The sequence below is a fragment of the Vipera berus genome, assembly GCF_964194415.1.
Source record: "Vipera berus genome assembly, chromosome: 5".
NCBI classification, from domain to species: Eukaryota; Metazoa; Chordata; class Lepidosauria; order Squamata; family Viperidae; genus Vipera; species Vipera berus.
Window position 1 is genome coordinate 91,830,347 of NC_138207.1, and position 19,638 is coordinate 91,849,984.

The following is a 19,638-nucleotide window of genomic DNA, read 5'->3' on the forward strand; positions in this document are numbered from 1 at the left end:
AAGAAGAGCAACTAAAATGATTAAAGGCCTGGAGATGAAAACATATGAAAAACAGTTGCAGAATTTCAGTTTGGCTAGTCTAGAAAACAGAAGGACTAGAGGGGACATGATAGCAGTATTCCAGTATTTGAGGGGCTCCCACAAAGAAGGATCGGACGCAGTGGCTCAGTGGGTTAGGACGCTGAGCTTGTCGATCAGAAGGTCGGCAGTTTGGTGGGTCAAATCCCGAGTGCCGCGTAACAGTGAGCGCCTGTTACTTGTCCCAGCTTCTGCCAACCTAGCAGTTCGAAAGCATGTAAGAATGCAAGTAGAAAAATAGGGACCACTACGGTGGGAAGGTAACAGCGTTCTGTGCACCTTTGGCATCTAAGTCATGCTGTCCACATGACCATGGAGACGTCCTCGGACAAGCGCTGGCCCTTCGGCTTTGAAACGGAGATGAGCACTGGCCCCTAGAGCCGGAAACGACTAGCATGCATGCGCGGGGGAACCTTTACCTTACCTTACACAAAGAAGAGGGGGTCACATTATTCACCAAAACACCAGAGGGCAGGACAAGAAACAATGGTTGAAACTAATCAAGGAGTGAAGCAACCTGGAACTAAAGAGAAACTTCCTAACAGTGAGAACAATTAACCAGTGGAACAGCTTGCCTCCAGAAGCTGAAGGTGCTTCATCATTGGAGGTTTTTAAGAAGAGACTGGACAGTCAGTTGTCTGAAATAGTATACGTTCTCCTGCTTGAGCAGGGAGTTGGAATGGAAGACCTCCAAGGTCCCTTCCAGCTCTATTCTAATTGAAACAAAACACTGGCGGTAACAGATGGAGGGTCTTCGTTTTGCATCATGTACAAGACAGTTCCTTCTGCTTGCAGGAAGATACATGAGGAAGAGGCTGGATTCTAAAATATTTTACCTTTATTTACTCTATGCATATGAAGGCTTGGATCCTTCTGTTGACTTCAGCTAAATAATTTTAGTATTCAAGCTAGAAATATCTTGCTACATTATGTCTGTTACTTTCAGAAGAAAACACTGGACATTTATAATGCCTTTAATATCTGCAAGTCATATAAGTGGTGGCAACAGGCACTTATACAAGAACTCTCTATATTTGGTCCCATTATTCCAGAACTGGAGTACTTTGAAGGTGAAAATACCCATACACCTTTGGGTGGAAAATTTGAAAGGCAATTCTAACTCATTATTAATGCTAATGAAAATTATCCTTCAAAGAACCTTCAAACTATTTCTTAGGAATTGTTTTTGTGAAGTATTAAAAAAATATCACTTTTCTTCCAAATATCCATTGTAACAATAGGTGCAAGAAGGATTTAACAGCTTTACTTCCATTTTATATATATATATATATATATATATATATATATATATATATATATATATATATATATATATATATATATATATATATATATATATATATATATATATATATATATATATATATATATATATATATATTGTTTTCTGAGGTTTTCGCGGGTGTTTATATGTGGATCTTCAGTCATTCGGGTTTCCTCCCGCGTAGAACTAAAGGTGTAGGTCCACTACACCTTTAGTTCTACGCGGGAGGAAACCCGAATGACTGAAGATCCATATATATATATATATATATATATATATATATATATATATATAAAAGTAAATAAGATTTTTTTCTCCATTGAGGACCTCATGTTATAAGTTAATTAACAATAAGTACAATAAGAAATGCCCAAACTGATTATTTCTCTTTGGTGCTTGTGCCACAGATGGAGCCCACACTCTGGCTTGTGCTTTGATGCTTTTAAATACAGACCTTCATGGACACGTAAGTGCCTCCTGATCTTTAAGTCACCCAACCTGATGCATTGAGATGAATGTAGTGAAAAAGAAAAAGAATACTGGCTGCTGGATGGATCTGTTCTCTCCAGGAGCCAAAAGATAAATGACATGAAGACACAGAATCACAGGGCTGGTTGGGTAGGGGTGATTCTCCAGGAGACAATTTCAAGCCCTGCAGGTTGCCAACTCCATCTGGCTTCTCCTGCAGTCAGAATATTCACATGGAGGAGGACTCATTTTATTTTCTTTTGAAAAACACTATTTTGCTACCAGATTTCTACTTCTGCAGCAAAATGGTCTCTACTGTGAGGCACATAACGATCAGCAAAAAACTACTTGGTGCTGGGTTGTGGGGGAGGTTTGAATATATTATAGGAAAGATTGGCAAGCTTATGCTGGGGAAAATCTTAAGTATAAAAAATAATGAATTTCTTCTAAAATGATGGACAAGCACTATTTTGTTTCATGTGCCTTTTTAGCCTTCTTCCATATTAAATAGGCTTTCTGAACTTTCTGGACTATAAGACTTCCAAGCTCCCTTCCAATTACATTATTCTGTTATAAAAAGAGCCAAGGTGGGGACTTCCGGTGGCGACGCGACGCTGAAGACAGCCATCTCCGGGCTGTCCGCTCCGCGGCTTTGTTGAATTGCTGAAAACAGCGCCGATCAGCTGTTTTGGTGATTCGGAAGCCCCCTCCCCGGGAGAAGAGGAGGGGGTGAGGCCCCAGGTAGGGGTTGAGCTCTCCGGGGCCGCCTGAGCTTTAAGTTTGGGCGGCTGAAGGATCGAGCCCCCCCGAAGCCTGGGTCTGCTCCGGGCTGCGCAGCGCTTCTGCTCCGTGTATTTTGGAGCAGAACCAAGCGTTAGCAACCACCCCTGCCAGAAGGAAAGACTCTCGAGTGTGAAGACGCAGGCAGAGCGGTACAGGAGGTCAAGGTGAAGTGGACTTTTACTCTCTAGTTCAATGGACTTTATGGCTTTTAAAAGTGAAAGTGTGCAGTAAGTGAAAGTGGGGGAAGATGGCGACTAAAACCTCCAAAGTTCTCCGGAGTGCGGGGGCTTCCCCGGTGCAACAGACCTCGTTGCAAGCTTTGCTTCCTCCTGCACCTGCTCCGGCATTGACGCTTAAGGATTTACAGGATGCCTTCGAAAAGCATTTACAATTAATGTCAGATATGATGGATGAAAAGATGGAAAAGCTGGAGGAGAAACTGGAGGAGAAGATGGAAGAAAAGTTTAGTGCAATGAGGGCAGACATCTTGCCTGCAATTGAAGGTGTGGTCGTATGTGTTCAATGTTTGGATGAAAAAATGGAGGATCTTAGTCAAAAGAATTCCATATTAAAAGCAAAAGTATTAGGGAATGAAAATACAATGGATAAAATGGATGGAGATTTGACCCTCATCCAGTACCATCAGATGGAGTTTGCTATCAGAATCAGAGGCTTAAAAGAGAATCCTAAAGAAGATTTAAAGCAGTTGGTCTCAGAGGCTTTGGAAGCGGTACTGGGACAGTCAGCAGCTGAAATTGAGGGAAGTATAGACAAAATCTTTCGTGTGAACTCATGGATTGCAGGGCAGAGGAAGTTACCTAGAGATGTGGTGGTTTACTTTACAAAGAGAGCAATTAGGAATGAAGTTATCCAAGTTTCTTATGATACTAAGCTTGTGGTTGCTGAGCAAGAAGTTTTGGTTTTAAAAGAGATTCCTCCAAGAATTTTAAGGAGAAGGAAAGATTTTGCTTTTTTGGCACAGGAACTTAAGAAATGTGACATCAAGTTTAGATGGGAGATTCCAGTGGGCATGGTGGTGATGCATGAAGGCAAGAGACACCGTTTGGTCACAGTGACTCAGGCACATGATTTTTACAGTAAAGTTTTAAAAGCAACCCCTCCACCACTTTTGGAATCTGTAAAGGGAAATGGCGAGGGAAAGCCTCAAGACGCTGAAGGAATACAGACAGAGGAGAATGGTACTGGAGGGGATCAAATTACAGTTTCATCTGCAGCTGCTAGAGAGCAGAGGATGACACGTGCCACCTTAAGACGAGTGAGACAAGAGCAAGAGCAAGATCAGCAGAAAGTTATGGCACCTCTAAAGCGTACCTATAGCGAAGCTGTGGGAGGGGCGTGGCCTAAGGAAGTTAAAGGGGTCCTGGCAGACGTGCTCCAGAAGCTTCGGGATGCCAAGAATGGCGACTAAGTTCCTAACCTGGAATGTTAATGGATTAAACTCACCACAGAAGAGAAAGAAAGTTTTTCAATATTTAAAACAATTTAAGACTGACGTTATCTGCTTGCAAGAAACGCATATTAGGGTTATGGACCAAAAGTATTTGTTGAATTCAAGGTTGGGTACGCAATTTATTGCTTCTGCAATGAATAAGAAAAATGGAGTGGTTATTTATGTTAAGAATACTCTGACAGTGGAACTAATTGAAGTAGATAAACAAGGAAGATATGTTATGATAGATTTGCTGTTAGAAGGCAAAAAAACGCTTTTAGTTGGACTGTATGCTCCTAATCAACAACAAGCTGACTTTTATAGTTCACTACATACAAAGATTACCCAGTTGGATTATAAATCTTTTATTTTTATGGGAGATTGGAATGGTGTCTTGGATGTACAGCTGGACAAATCTGGTTTTTTTAAACATGCCCCGAGTCATGCTAGATTGCCTAAATCTTTTTTTGAAATGAAGGATGATCTGGAATTGCGAGACATTTGGCGAGAAACACATTTACATGAAAAGGATTATACTTTTTTTTTCTGATAGACACCAATCTTTTTCTAGGATTGATTTTATATTACTGACTAATGATTTTTTTTCTAGGATTAAGAAGATAAAGATCTGTGCAAGAACTATATCTGACCATAGTCCAGTCTGGTTAGAGATCAACAAGGACAATAGAGATAGGCGCTCCTGGCGCGTAAATGAGAATTTGTTTAGAAATCAGAGAAATGTGGAAGAATGCAAAAAACAGATGAAGGACTTTTTTGAAATTAATATGAACAAGGATACTTCTATGGACATGGTTTGGGATGCTAGCAAAGCCTATATGAGAGGGGTGTTAATATATATGAATAATAAATACAGACGTAATTTGGAAGTTAGGAGGAAAGAACTGGAGAATGAAATTAGGGAAAAAGAAAGGGCCCTAACTTTGAATCCATCGGATGTGAAGATTAAAGAGGTTATTAACTTGCTAAGAGGACAATTTGATAAGTTGATGGCTGATCAGGTGGCAACTAATTTACGGTTTGCTAGGCATAACACTTTTTGTAATGCCAATAAACCAGGTAGGTGGTTAGCTTACAGGTTAAGGAAAAAACAAAGGGCTTCTAACATAGATAAAATTGAACATAAAGGCAAGGTTGTGTTTCAACAGGATCTTATTAAGGAAGCCTTTGTGGACTTTTATTCCAAATTATATGTTAAGGATAAGATTAATGAAACAGATATTGATGTATATTTGAAGAATGCTAGCATCCCGGTTCTTACACAAGAACAAAAGGAAGAGATTAATCAATTGATAACAGAAGAAGAAATTCTTTTAGCAATTAAGCAATTGAAGGTGGACAAAGCGCCAGGTATGGACGGACTGACTGCGGTCTATTACAAAAATCTACAATTGGAGCTGATAAAGCCATTAAGGGAATTGTTTCAGACAATTCAGAGGGGAGGAAGGGTGCCTCCGTCTTGAAGAACTGCTTTTATTTCCTTGATTCCGAAGGAAGATCAGGATGTTACCCAAGTAAGAAATTACAGACCAATATCACTTTTAAATACAGACTACAAGATATTTGCTAAGGTTTTAGCTAATAGATTGATGAAGGTTTTGCAACAGATGATTCATGGGGATCAAACTGGGTTTATTAGTGGTAGACAAATGAAAAATAATGTGAGGCATATAGTTGATGTGGTGGAGTTTTTGGAAAGGAACAACCAGATCCCTGCGGCGTTAATCTTTCTAGATGCTGAAAAAACTTTTGATCAACTGGATTGGCAATTTTTGATGAAAGTTCTAGATAAAATGAATTTTGGGGATAAATTTTTACAACCAATTAGGGCATTATATCAAAAGCAAACTGCCCGAATAATAGTAAATAATAGTTTGACTGAAGTATGCAATATTGAGAAGGGCACAAGACAAGGGTGTCTGTTATCACCTCTATTATTTGTTTCAACATTGGAGATATTATTGATAAAAATACGGAATTCGGAAAAAATTAAGGGTATTCAAATTAGAGATCAGGATTATAGATTGAGGGCGTTTGCAGACGATCTGGTTGTTACGGTGACCCAGCCAGAAAACTCTGTTGTGGACCTGATGGAGATAATAATGCAATATGGGAAGGTTTCTGGATTTAAGGTTAATGTACAAAAAACTAAAATTTTAGCCAAAAACATGACAGTATCGCAAAAGGCCCTTTTAGAAGGATTAACTGGATTTGAGATTGTTAAAAGGGTCAAATATTTGGGGGTGTATTTGTCACCCTCAAATGCAAAGTTATATAAAAATAATTATGAAAAGTTATGGGGAAAAATTCAAAAAGAATTGGAGAGCTGGGAAAAATTGCAATTGTCTTTACTGGGAAGAATTGCAGCAGTGAAAATGAATGTCCTGCCTAAATTTTTATTTTTATTTCAAATGATACCTATTCTTAAAAAAGACTCTAATCTGGAAGAATGGCAACGGGGTATCAATAAATTTGTGTGGGCAGGGAAAAGGCCACGAGTTAAACTTAAGATTATGCAGGATACGCGTGAAAGAGGTGGTCTTAAAATGCCCAATCTTAAATTATATTATGAAGCTGCTGCGTTGTCAGGAATAAGTGATTGGATTAATTTGACACAAGGGAGATTATTAAATCTTGAGGGCCACGACTTGTTATTTGGCTGGCATGCATATTTGTTGTATGATAAGAAGGTAGATAATGTGTTTAAAGTGCATATTTTAAGACAGGCATTGTTGAGAGTTTGGAAGAAGTATAGACATAAGTTAGACTACAAGATACCATTGTGGGCAATCCCAAAACATGCAATAGAAAACATAAATGTTGGCTTCAAACATGATGTGACTACGTACAAGGAGATCTTAAGTTTGGAGAGGAACGTCTGGTGTTTGAAGCCGTACAATCTTCTGCGAGATGAGAAGGTCGTTCAAACTTGGTTTCAATATGGTCAATTACGGGCCAGGTGGAAAGAAGACCAGAAAATTGGTTTCTCAATGACTGATGAAAATTTGGTAAAGCAAATTAGAAACCAGGGTCCAGCACATATCAAACGGATTTATCTTGCATTGATAGACATTGATTCAGAAACAGAACTTGTTAAAGACTGCATGATAAAATGGGCTCAAAATATTCAGGAAGTTATTACAATGGACACTTGGGAAAAGATCTGGGTGAGGAACGTAAAATTTACACAAGCCCAAAATTTAAGGGAGAACTTTTATAAAATGTTTTATAGGTGGCATTTAGATCCTTGCAAGTATGTATCCGAACTATCAACCTAAATGTTGGAGATGTGTTGGCGAAGATGCAACGTATTTTCATATATGGTGGACCTGTAAAAAGGTTAAGGCTTTTTGGATAAAAATTTGGTGGAATATGCAGAAGATCTTCAAGCAAAGGATAAAGTTTTCTCCGCAATTGTTCTTATTGGGTATAATTACAGACGCTACTGTTGTGGACATTAAGCTGATGTTGAATTTAATTACAGCAGCAAGACTCTTAATAGGACAATATTGGAAGAAGCAGGAACTCCTGACTATAGAAGAATGGACTTTAAAAGTTTCTAACCTGGCCGAAATGGCAAAGATTTCGGCTTATTTGAAAGATCACTCGCAACAACGTTATATTATGGAGTGGAAAAAGTGGATTGATTATATCCAGAACAAATATGGGACTAAAAAGTTTCATTTAGCATTTGAATAAGTTTTTTTTCCCTTTGTATATTAGTATTGCTTGTAGTCATCTCATATGAGCTAGAGTGCGATAGACTTAATAGTTTATTGTTGTTAGCATATGGTTGTTTATGATTGTTTTTTGTTTTTTTACCTTGTACTTAGCTCTGGGAAGTCGGGGGGTAGGGGGGTAGGGGGGGTAGGGATAGGGAGGGTTAGGTAGGGGTGGGTGGAGGGAGGGGGGGAGGGATTGTTAAAGATAAAATGTATTGTAAAACTTTTCAATTAAAAAAAAGAGCCAAGGTGGTACAGTGGTTAGAATGCAGTACTGCAGGCTACTTCTGCTGACTGATGGCTGCCAGCAGTTCAACTGTTCAATTCTCAGCGGCTCAAGGATGACTCAACCTTCCATCCTTCCAAGGTCGGTAAACTGAGGACCCAGATTGTTGGGGGCAATATGCTAACTCTATAAACCACTGAGAGAGGGCTGTAAAGCATTGTGAAGTGGTATATAAGTGCTATTGCTATATGTGCTTAAATAAGAATAGGGGGATATTGTTCTTTTGCTGAGTAAGCTTTGCTTCACCCTTTGTTCTTATAGTAACACTTGTAAACTGCATTTACATAAAATTTTAACCTGGATTCACCCGTTTCCTGTGTTCACATTTTGCGCTGACCAGATTCGGTTTGTACAATAGCCTAACCATTAAGTTAGTCAAGGTTAACACTAACCAATCTGCTAGAATTCATATATACATATTAATTTTCCTTGTTAAGTATGTTTTATGAACACAAAGAGTTTCTGCATCAAACATAAGCTCTAATGCCCCAAATAACCTTCCAAAATTCATTCTTAATGACCTATTTTAATTTTTTTAATTTTGAGGGGTATTAAAACATTTCATTCATTCAGATCTAAATTGCTGCTACAGAAAGGAGTTCCACCAAGGTATCGTTATCCTTGATAAAGTTTTATACTTATATTTTTTTTCTAAAAAAAAAAAGCCACACCACCCACTACCATATTTTGTGACATATTTTTCCCAGAATATGTAATTGAAATAGTCTTGCTAAACATATGAGCTAGTCACTTTTCCTTCTTTCCTCTCTTCCTCCTTATAGAACATTGGGAAGCGAATGTCTTGTTCAGATTTCATTGAGAATCTGGAAGGTCTCAATCAAGGTAGTGATTTCCCCAGAGAACTACTCAAGGTAAATCCATCTAGAACTCTTCCTGGAAAAACAGTGCAGTATAAGGGAAAATGTTGCTTGTCACTTTTACTAAGCTAGTTCCCAAGATCTGGCAACTCCAAGAGGTTTTTTTTTATTATTCCAGAGAGTATATCCATTTTGAACTACATTTTCAAGAACAAACCTACCTGCAACTACAGTATTTATGGTAGCTCCCTGTTTCCTTTTAGCAAAGATCCTACTATGTGCGGGTATGCTATGTGCATGTGCATTGAGAAATTTTATGTATGTACATATATTCTGTACATATGTATTTTGCTGTGGATGAGAGATTTTGAGTGAATCTGGGTGTGGGGGAGATACAATGTGCTTCCATAGATGTGTAGGAATATTTGTACAGGGAGATTGTATGTATATTCAAATCTGATATACTTTGGAAAACTGCTTTGGTACCTCATGTTTCGGAGGAAAAAACTGCCTACATCCAAAGGAATGGCATAAGGCAGATTCACACTTCTGTACCTTAAGGACACCATATATTACCCTTGAAGCTTGTAGGAGATAAAATGTTCTAAATTTCAGGGTGATTATAAAAACTCAGATATTTTTGTGTATTTATTACTTGTTTGTTAAATGTTAACAGGTGTTTTTTTAAAAAATAGCAAAACAAAAGATCAGTTTCCTTGTTAAAGTTCTGTTTGAAAATATATCCATGTCTCTGGAAAGGTCATTATTACTGTGGATTTTCAATAGGCAACCTTTGTGCAGTAGCTTTCTTGTCTACCTGAACAAGTTAATGATTCTTTCCACGAAGACTAGTATTATTTTATGGAGAGCTTTTTGGATCTCCCCCAAACATCTAACCATATACTTATTAGCACTTATATTTTTAGAGGCTATTCATATTTAAAATCCAGGAGATTAGAACATTGTCCTGGTTTAAATCAGTATCATATTGATTAATGAAGGCTTGTAACCCTGTTTAATTGGTCTTTTTTTTAATTTAAACATTTATAAACTATGCATTTTCATTTTGAGTCTCAAGAACTTACAAATACCCATATTAACAAAATCCAAGTCAGTTAGTTAGGTTCCATCAACCTGAAATTTGTCAGAACTCCTCAATGGGTTCTGCCATTTGTAGTAGGTGCATCTATCCCCTTTTCACCTTAATCAATGTTTCTCCTTAGGTACTCGTATTCCCACTGGAGCAACTAAAGTCATTGGTCAGTTGAGATTTACCATATCAACGTGATAACATGTCATTAAAACCATTTTTTTTAAAAACAAAAATCTAAAGGGCCTAGAAAAAAAATTAAAAACCCACTCTTGAACTATAAAAACAAGGCAATTAGTCTAAACTCCAGTGACAAATTGTTCCATAGCCTAGCCAAAGTGGAAAAAGCAGAATTAATTATTTATATTAGCAAAGAGGTTGAGAAAGTCAATAAGGAAGGTAGTCCCAGGTTCCCAGGTAAAAGAGGATCGATAGAAGAGAATATTTATAGCTCAGGGTTACTTGGTGCTCTTTGTAGCATCAAGTAACCCCACTATTTTCTTGCAGATGTTTCATTACCCAACTAGATAACATCATCAGTGGACAGTGCTAAGAGAGGATCATTATATAAACTTATCTGAGTTTTTCAATGTTATCAAGTGAACCATTGAGTATCTGTTAAATGGGAAAGATAGGAATAAGAAACTTAGAGCTTAAATGCTGCAGCACAAATACATGAAGGCTCTGCAGTAGTCATCCTTAACAGTTATGTTAGGCTTCATCTTTTTTGCAATAAATATTCTAAATTACCATAGTTGCATCCGAGTTTTTCCCATATCTAGCAGATAGTTGAATTAAGATTTAAGAGTCTTGGCTTTTCTTAGGATATAATTTCAATTATTAATGAACACTCATCAAATTCTCAGATGAGATTCTGCAGTTTTCTGTCCATTTTTGCTAAGAACATAGAATGTAAAATTATGAGGCTGGAAGGGATCTCAAAGGTCTTCTAGTCCAACCTCCTGCTCAAGGCAGGAAACCTTATACATCCTGGTCAAACAATTGTCCATTCTGTTTTTCAAAACCTCCAGTGATGGAACATCTCCAGAAAGCAAGCTATTACACTGATTAATTGTTCTCATTGTCAGAAAATGTCTCCTTACTTTTAGGTTGGATTTCTTTAACAAGCTTCCATCCATTATTTCTTGTTCCTCTGAGGCTTTGGTGAATAAGTCAGTCTCCTCTACTCTGTGACAATCCTTCAAGCACTGGCAGATAGTTAACCTGTCTGCCCTAATCCTTCTCTTCAACAGGCTAGGCATGCCTAGCTCCCTTAACTGTTCATCATACAATTTAGCCTCCAGACCCTTTACCAGCTTTTTTGCTTTTCTCTGCACACTTTCTAGAGTCTCATCTGTTTTATATCATGGTAACCAGAACTGTACACAGTACTTCAAGTGAGGCCTTACTAGTGCAGTATAAAGCAGTATTATCACTTCTTGCACTCTTGATGCTATTCCTGTTTATGCAGCCTAAAACTGCATTGGTTCTTTTGGCAGCTGAAACACATTGCTGGCTCATACTTAAGTGGTGGTGCACTATGACACTTAGATCTCTTTTCACATTTACTACTGTCGAGCCATGTATCACCTATTCTGTACCTATACATTTGGTTTTTCCTGTCTATCTTCAGGACCTTACTTTTCTTACCATTGAATGCATCTTGTTGGATAGGGTCCAAAGCTCAAGTCTTTTAAGATCCTTCTGAAACTTAAGCTTATCTTCCACAATGTCAGCAATTTTCCCCAGCTTAGTGACATCTGCAAATCTGATGAGCCCCCCTTCTATCCTAAATGCTATTACTACAGTTGTGATGGGAGCACTGAAGAACTTCTGGATTGGGGGTTCTATTCATGTCCCTATTAAGTTGCCCACTAAAGTGGTACCCATTTATCTACTTGTGGTCACCCACTTTCAAACTGCCAGGTCAGCAAAAGCTGGAGCATGTGACAGAAGTTCACCCACTCCTGGCGGCAGCAACCAGGTCTTGAACGCGAGCCTGCCGATCATTAGCCCAGCATCCTAACCTCATGAGGCCAGATAGATCATTTATGAAGATGCTGAAGAGTACCGAGTCCAAGACAAAACTTTGAGGTACCGCACTGCATGCATCTCTCCATGTAGATGTACTTCCATTAAGGACTACATACTGGGTGCTGTTAGTGAGCCAATTGCAAATCCATGTGTTGGTAGGACTGTCTATTTCATGTAGTGAATTGCATGAGGCGGGGCAGCTGAGGAGGAGTGGATGGAAAGGAATGGATGAGGGGATGACTGGGGAGGGGCAGCTGAGGAGGGACAAATGGAGGGTTGAGTGAGGTGGCTGGAGTGAGATGGCTGCGGCCAGTTGTTTCATTCTGCAAGAGACGGTAATAAATATATTGATATTTAAAGGTACGAATAAGCACCTTAAGAGAGCCAGTTTGTGTACTACATTGGTTAAGGCTAGAAAACAGGAAATTATGAGTTCTAGTCTTGTCTTAGGTGGTCTTGGGTTGGTCTCTTTAAGCCCTAGGAAGAAGGTAAGAGCAAACCACATCTGAAATCTTACCAAGAAAACTGCAGAGACTTGGCCAGGCAATTACCAAGAATTGATACTGTGTCAGAATCCGATCAATGCTGCAAACATTGACATGTTTTTGCACTGACAATGTAAGAGACAGCCTTTTGTTTAAACTGCTCCACTTTGAATCTTGAAGGGAGGGAATTTTCTAAAGACTATTTTGAGAAGATTAGAAAGCCTGCGTACAGAATAGGAGGAGAGACCTCATATGTAAAACTAATTGGATAATGTGATTTATGACATGTAGATAAGGGCAGGGATTGTGTGTGTGTTACGATGGGTTTGGGGGGAGGAGATTTCAGATTCTGGCATCCCTCCATGAGTGCCGATGTTTCATTTCATTACAAAGACTTTTAGATAAATAATATTTCTGCAACTTGTTTGAATTGTCTCATTCATCGAAACCATGACATCATGCCAGAATCTGCTTTCTTTCAAAGGGGGGTCCTGAACCACTGCCGCTGTCTCTGGTAAGACAGATAAGCTGGCAAAGATTCAGGGAAGAATCCTCAAGATGGAAAATGAAAGACTGGTTTCTGGTGAAACTTCTGAAAACTTAAATAGTTTTCTGTGGGAAGATGAGTTTGGGCCAATCTCCAAGCCTCAGCAGATAACTGAGCTTATCTCATCATCAAACTGGAACCACTCCAGTAGAAAATACGGAGGCCAGACTATGCAGCAAGAGGCCACAGAAGCAGAATGGGGAGGAGATGTCAAATCATCAGCCATTGAGAATCTGAGTGAGTGGAAAATCCTGCCTGCAGATCAGATTGCCTGCCAGCCCCAGGAGTCCCCTACCAAGCCCTCCAGACCCATAGAGACAGAGGACCCCAGCCTGGGGCCTCTGCAGAAATGGGAGGTTGGGAAACCCCCAAAAGTGAAAGACCAACAACCTCTGAGCTTGCCCCAGCTAATAGAAGCCTTGCAACAGCTGGGGGTGGTGCTGAAGCCTGGAGATCAGAAGCTGGTGGGAGGACAACAGCAAGGGTGGCAGCAGCAGGACCTGAATGTGCAATCCCTGAACATACAGCAGGACCGGTGGGGCCAGCAGCAGTGGGGACCCTGGCAGCCATTAAATCAGCAACCAGACTGGGGCCAGCAGCATCTGGAGACACAACAAGAGCAGTGGGGGCCCTAGAAACCAATAATGAGCCCACCCAATGAGCAAGTGCACATGGCTGCCTTACAACCACCTGGTGAGCCGCTCATGCCCAGCAAGTACCAGGACTTAGCAGACGCATTTAGTGAGAAAGAATGCGATACCTTGCCTCCTCACCGTCCCAATGATTGTTCCATTGAACTGTTACCAGGGGCCAAACTCCCCCAACCAAGAATGTACACCATGTCCCCCCTTGAAATGGAGGAGATGCAGCAATATGTGGATACAAACCTAGCGAGGGTGTTAAGGAATTTGTTGTGCAGAGGTCTCCTTGTGCTACCAAAGAGTTGCACAGACAAGGAAGGGTACTGAGAGCAGCAAGAGTCACACAAGAGTACACTGAGTTGTAAAAGCAAAAAGTAGTTTACGTTAAGGTGGTGTAAGAACAAAAATGCACAGTCAAAAATAAACAGTCCAAGTAGCAATCCAAAATACAAAGTCTTCTTACCGGTCCAGAGGTCAATACACAGTTCAGGTAACAGAGCAAAAACAGTAATAGTAGAAAGCAGTGAATTCAGAGAGAGAAAGAAGCTACGTTACTAGCTCCCTCTTATGGCCATGAGAACACTTACACACCCATTGGCCAATTTACATCTTAAAGACATAACATCATGGTTAATATATTTTCAACCCAACATTGTGGGCTAACACCATATGCCTAACATTCTCCCCTTTGGGTAGAATAATATATAACTCTTACAATCCTATGCACATTCTTTCACAATTAGCATTGTGTTTCACAGCACTTTGTACCTTCGTAAAATGGTCTGCAATATTTACATCAGATGGACAATACTCTAGCTGTATTAATTTATCTTTGACACATTGTCTGACATTTAAATAACGAAGATCAGTATGTTTAGATCTTGTTCTTACTGCAGCATTGTTTGCCATCTGTATCGCAGCTTGATTGTCCTCATACACAATAAATGGATCATTTACATTTAAACCCATATCTAACAATAATTGTTTGTACACTAGCAGTTCTGTACATAACACTGATAGACATGAAAATTCAGCCTCCATGTGTTTTTGAAAATTCAGCCTCCATGTGTTTTTGCCTAATGGACTTCCATCCAATTAAAGAATCACCTAACATTATAGCCAACCCTGAAGTAGATTTACGAGTGCTTGTATCAGAGGCAAAACTCGCATCTGCATATGCAGTGAGGATTAACTCACGATTTGGCTCTAAATATAATGAGTAGTGAATAGTCTGCTTCAGATACCTTAATACTCGTTTAGCTGATTGCCAGTGTCTAACAGTTGGATTATTGTTGTACCTAGCCAATTGGTTTACACAGTAAGAAATATCAGGTCTAGTCCAATTACTCAGATACATAAGACTTCCTATCAAAGATTGGTACATAGTCTTATCGAATACAGGACTCTCAACATTAGTGTCCTTAAAATCCATAGCCATCGGAGTTTTTGCTGGTTTACACATTTCCATATTGTATCTCTTTAATAACTGAGATATTTTACTGGCTTGCGACACCTTAAAACCCCAATTCGTTTTCACAATATCTAACCCCAAATAGTGGCTTATTTCTCCAAGATTTCTAATTGTGAATTTATTTTGCAATCTTGAAATGATAGTTTGTGCTTCTAACTCAGTTTTTGTTATTATTGCAATATCATCTGTGAATAATAAAAGAAAAGATAATGCTCCGTTGTGTTCTCTTCTAAACAAACAAGGATCAGCATTACTGGCTACAAAACCTATTGCACTCAACTCATTAACTAAACATGTATTCCACTCATAGCCTGATTGTTTCAATCCATAGAGGCTTTTCTTTAATTCCCAACAATCATGGTTTCTTTCATTGGTCAATCCTGGTGGCATTCTTAAATAAATAGTATGTTGCAATGGAGCATGTAAATATGCAGTTTCAACATCTACATGGTTAACCATATATTGGTTTTTAGCCGCCCATACTAAAGCTGCTCTTAAAGTAGTTGCCCTCAGACTGGGTGCAAACACTTCGTCATAATCCTCAGTAGTTTGGGCAAAACCTTGTGCAACCAAACGTGCCTTATGGGTTACAGTTCTATCTACTCTTTTCTTAATTTTATATATCCATTTGCAACCTATAGCTTGCTCACCAGGTGGCAGTTTTGCTTTCTCATAGACCTTAAGATCCTGCAAAGACTTCAACTCCCTGTTCATTGCAGCTTTCCATGATGCCTGTTCCTTTTCAGGATACATCCTGATCTCATCATAGTTAGATGGCTCTAAACTAACTTGACATATTACATTGGCTTCATAGCGATCAGGTGGACGTCTGATACATGTTGTGCCTTGTTCCCAGAAACGATAAGATCCATGGTTAGCTTCGTAACCTACGAAGTATAATTGCCTAGCCCTATGTTGGCCTTTACTCCTGAGTTGTGCAGGAATGTGGACCCAAGCTGGGGTGCCAAACGTGTGCAGATAATCAAGGTTTGGTTTTGTACCATGCCATATTGTATATGGCTTGTAATGTTTGCCCACGTCTCTCAACAAATGCATTATGTTGAGGCCTATAAGGGGCTGAACGTTTATGCTCAATGCCAGCTGATTCTAGCATATCAGCAAAGCGTTTGTTTGTAAATTCAGTGCCATTATCAGTAATTATGCACTGAACCTTTCTCTGTTTTTCTCTCGACGAATTTGAGCCAGTTTGCAAATTGTTGGCAAGTATCTGCCTTTGACTTAAGCAGATAACAAAATCCATAACGAGAGTAGTGGTCAAGTATACTTAAAATATAACATGACCCTCCTAAACTTGGTTTCATGGGTCCAATTAAATCTGCAAACACAACTTCCAAAGGAACAGTTGTTTTGAAGCCGTTTAACCTGTTTGCAGGAGTTGCCTTACTCTTTTCCTGATTGCAGGCATTGCAATTCAAATACTTACTACATGGCTTCAGTTTAATTCCTTCTACTAACTCAACTGTTTTATGTAGTGAGTTAAAATTTACATGCCCTAACCGCCTACGCAGTAAATGTATGCACTCATCATGTGGCTTCTTGTTCTCACATATTGAGTTAGCTTTAACTGTACTAACCTGGTTACTTGTGAGAATGAATAAACCATTTTTCAAATTAGCAGTTACACAGCTTCCATTCCTCTCAATAGTGCATTGCTCCCCTCTGAATATTACCACAAACCCAACTTTAACCAATTTCCTTACAGATAACAGGTTGAATCTTAGTTTAGGTATATATAACATAGGTAACTGTTCATTAATGCATGGACAATAGGAATTACCTTCACCAGAGGCCTTCATCCTCCAACCGTTTGCCAGTGAAACATATTGGTTGCTGTTTTTCATATTAATAAACCTCTTTTTCACTTTAGTAATGCATTGTGAAGCCCCACTATCAACAACCCACAATTCATTATTTCTGGATGTTGGTTCACCAGAAATAGCCAAACCAATGCTCTTCTTAGCCTTCCCACTGCTATTTACATTCTGTTTTTTACCCTTTCTACAGAATTTGGCTATATGCCCTCTAGCCCCACAAGAATAACATTTCTTGACATTGTAAGCAGTGGTGAATGGCTGCTCCTCTCGTGGCTGTGTCTCTCTCAGCTGGTCTCTGTCACGTCTCCTTCTGGACTCTTCGTGCAGTCTCCCAGTAATGTTAGTCAATGTCAGTTCCTCTCTGGTCAGGACTTCCAAAGAAGAAACATACTCATCATAACTCTCATCCAAAGATGACAGAATAATGTAGACCTGATGCAACTCTGAAAAAATCAGCTCCTTTTCATGAAGCTCTTGAAAAGTTGCCTTCATGTAGTTTAAATGGGTCAGCATATCTCCATTCTTCTGCAGACGAGCCCTAAACAGCTTACGTGTAAGGTGTATATGTGCACCCACACTGTCTTGAACATAAAGCCTTCGCAAAACACCTAGCAGCAGACTCCTCACCACGGATATGGACAAGCTGCTGGTCATTCAGTGTTAGTCCAATAATGCAAAGAGCTTTCTCATTGCTTCGTTTAAAGTTGTCTATCTTCTTTGCATCCTCTTCATTATTTGCATCCCAAGCAGTAGTATAAAGTGGGTTATTTACTACAGTCCATAGTCCTTCCTTGCGCAAAAGCAAGCAGCATTTCGTGGACCAGGAAACATAGTTTGTCCCATCCAACCGGGTTATCCAGGAGATGCCTGACAACAGTTCTTTTGCCATTTTACACCAAATAGCTAACACAAACTCAGCTAGGAATACTGTGTGTACTTACTCTCAGTACAGGCCTGGGCCCATAACCAGTGTTAAGGAATTTGTTGTGCAGAGGTCTCCTTGTGCTACCAATGAGCTACCAATCCTTGTGAGTCCTTCGGGAGAAGGGCAGTATAGAAATATTAATAAATAAATAAATAAATAAAAATAAAAGAGTTGCACAGACAAGGAAGGGTACTGAGAGCAGCAAGAGTCACACAAGAGTACACTGAGTTGTAAAAGCAAAAAGTAGTTTACTTTAAGGTGGTGTAAGAACAAAAAATGCACAGTCAAAAATAAACAGTCCAAGTAGCAATCCAAAATACAAAGTCTTCTTACCGGTCCAGAGGTCAATACACAGTTCAGGTAACAGAGCAAAAACAGTAATAGTAGAGAGCAGTGAATTCAGAGAGAGAAAGAAGCTACGTTACTAGCTCCCTTTTATGGCCATGAGAACACTTACACACCCATTGGCCAATTTACATCTTAAAGACATAACATCATGGTTAATATATTTTCAACCCAACATTGTAGGCTAACACCATATGCCTTACAGAGGGGATTCATCAAAAGGGTCAAGTCTACTGTGGGAGCCCCTGTGTTGTTCAAAGAGAAAAAAGATGTGTCTCTAGGTCTCTGCATGGACTATAAAGGTCTAAACGCAGTGAGTGTGGAAAATAAATACCCTCTCCCCCTCCTGAAAGACTTAACTAACCCACCTGGCGAAGGAGAGCATCTTCACCAAGTTAGACATGAGAGAAGCATACTACAGGGTAAGAATAAAGGAGGGGGATGAGCGGAAAACGGCCTTCAACTGCCGCTTGGGAAGCTACCAATACAAAGTCATGCCATTTGGACTGCAGGGGGCCCCAGCCATATTTATCCAGTTGGTTAATGAGGTCCTACATGAACATTTATACAAAGGGGTTCTGGTGTATCTTGATGACCTCCTGATATACAGTATGAATATGACTGATGACATAAGACTGGTCAGAGAAGTGTTAAAGAAACTATCGAATACCAAACTTTATGTCAAATTGTCGAAATGTGAATTTCACCAAACCCAATTAGATTATCTTGGCTATAGAATTTCCAATGAGGGCATCAAAATTGACCCAGCCAAAGTGAAAACTATAATCAAATGGCAGCACCCAAAAATTCACAAAAGGCTCCAGAGCTTCCCAGGGTTTGCCAACGTCTTCCATCAATTAATTCCCTCTTTTGCTGATATTGCTCTACCCCTTACAGAACTACTCAAAATGGGCAAGGGGGGGGAAACGTGACCTGGCCAATCACTAGCATGGACTATGAGTTGTCAGAAAGCTTTTGAGGATTTAAAAAGACTATTTGCAGTTGAACCGGTCCTAAAGCACCCCTGCCCCGAGGAGCCCTTTGTATTTTAAGCAGATGCCAGCGACGTGGCAGTCGGAGCTGTGTTACTACAAAAGAATAAACTGTACTTTAAAGTAAAATTAAAATGGTTAAAGTACTGTGCCCATCGCACTTGCTTTGGGGAGAATTTGCGGGGAGTTTTTAATGCCTCTAAATTTTTGTGATCTGTCCATACTTCAAAAGGCACCTTGCTCCCTTCTAAATAGTGTCACCTGGTTAATAGCCCCCACCTAATTGCAAAGGCCTGCTTCTCCCAGACTGTCCATCTCCTCTCGCCTTCCATGAATTTCTTAGAGGTGTAGGCACAAAGTTGCAG

General features: G+C 39.5%; 1 protein-coding gene across 1 annotated transcript in view; it reads left to right on the forward strand.

Annotated features, from left to right (window-relative positions):
* The window catches only part of PSD (pleckstrin and Sec7 domain containing), a gene marked incomplete at both ends in the record, with an annotated part of 218,634 nt that overhangs the window by 61,247 nt on the left and 137,749 nt on the right, over nt 1–19,638 (forward strand). Inside the window, 2 exons of the mRNA XM_081328613.1 lie at nt 1,771–1,829; nt 8,873–8,962. Of these exons, the coding sequence (XP_081184739.1) occupies nt 1,771–1,829; nt 8,873–8,962 (149 nt within the window). The remainder of the gene's footprint in view (nt 1–1,770; nt 1,830–8,872; nt 8,963–19,638) is intronic.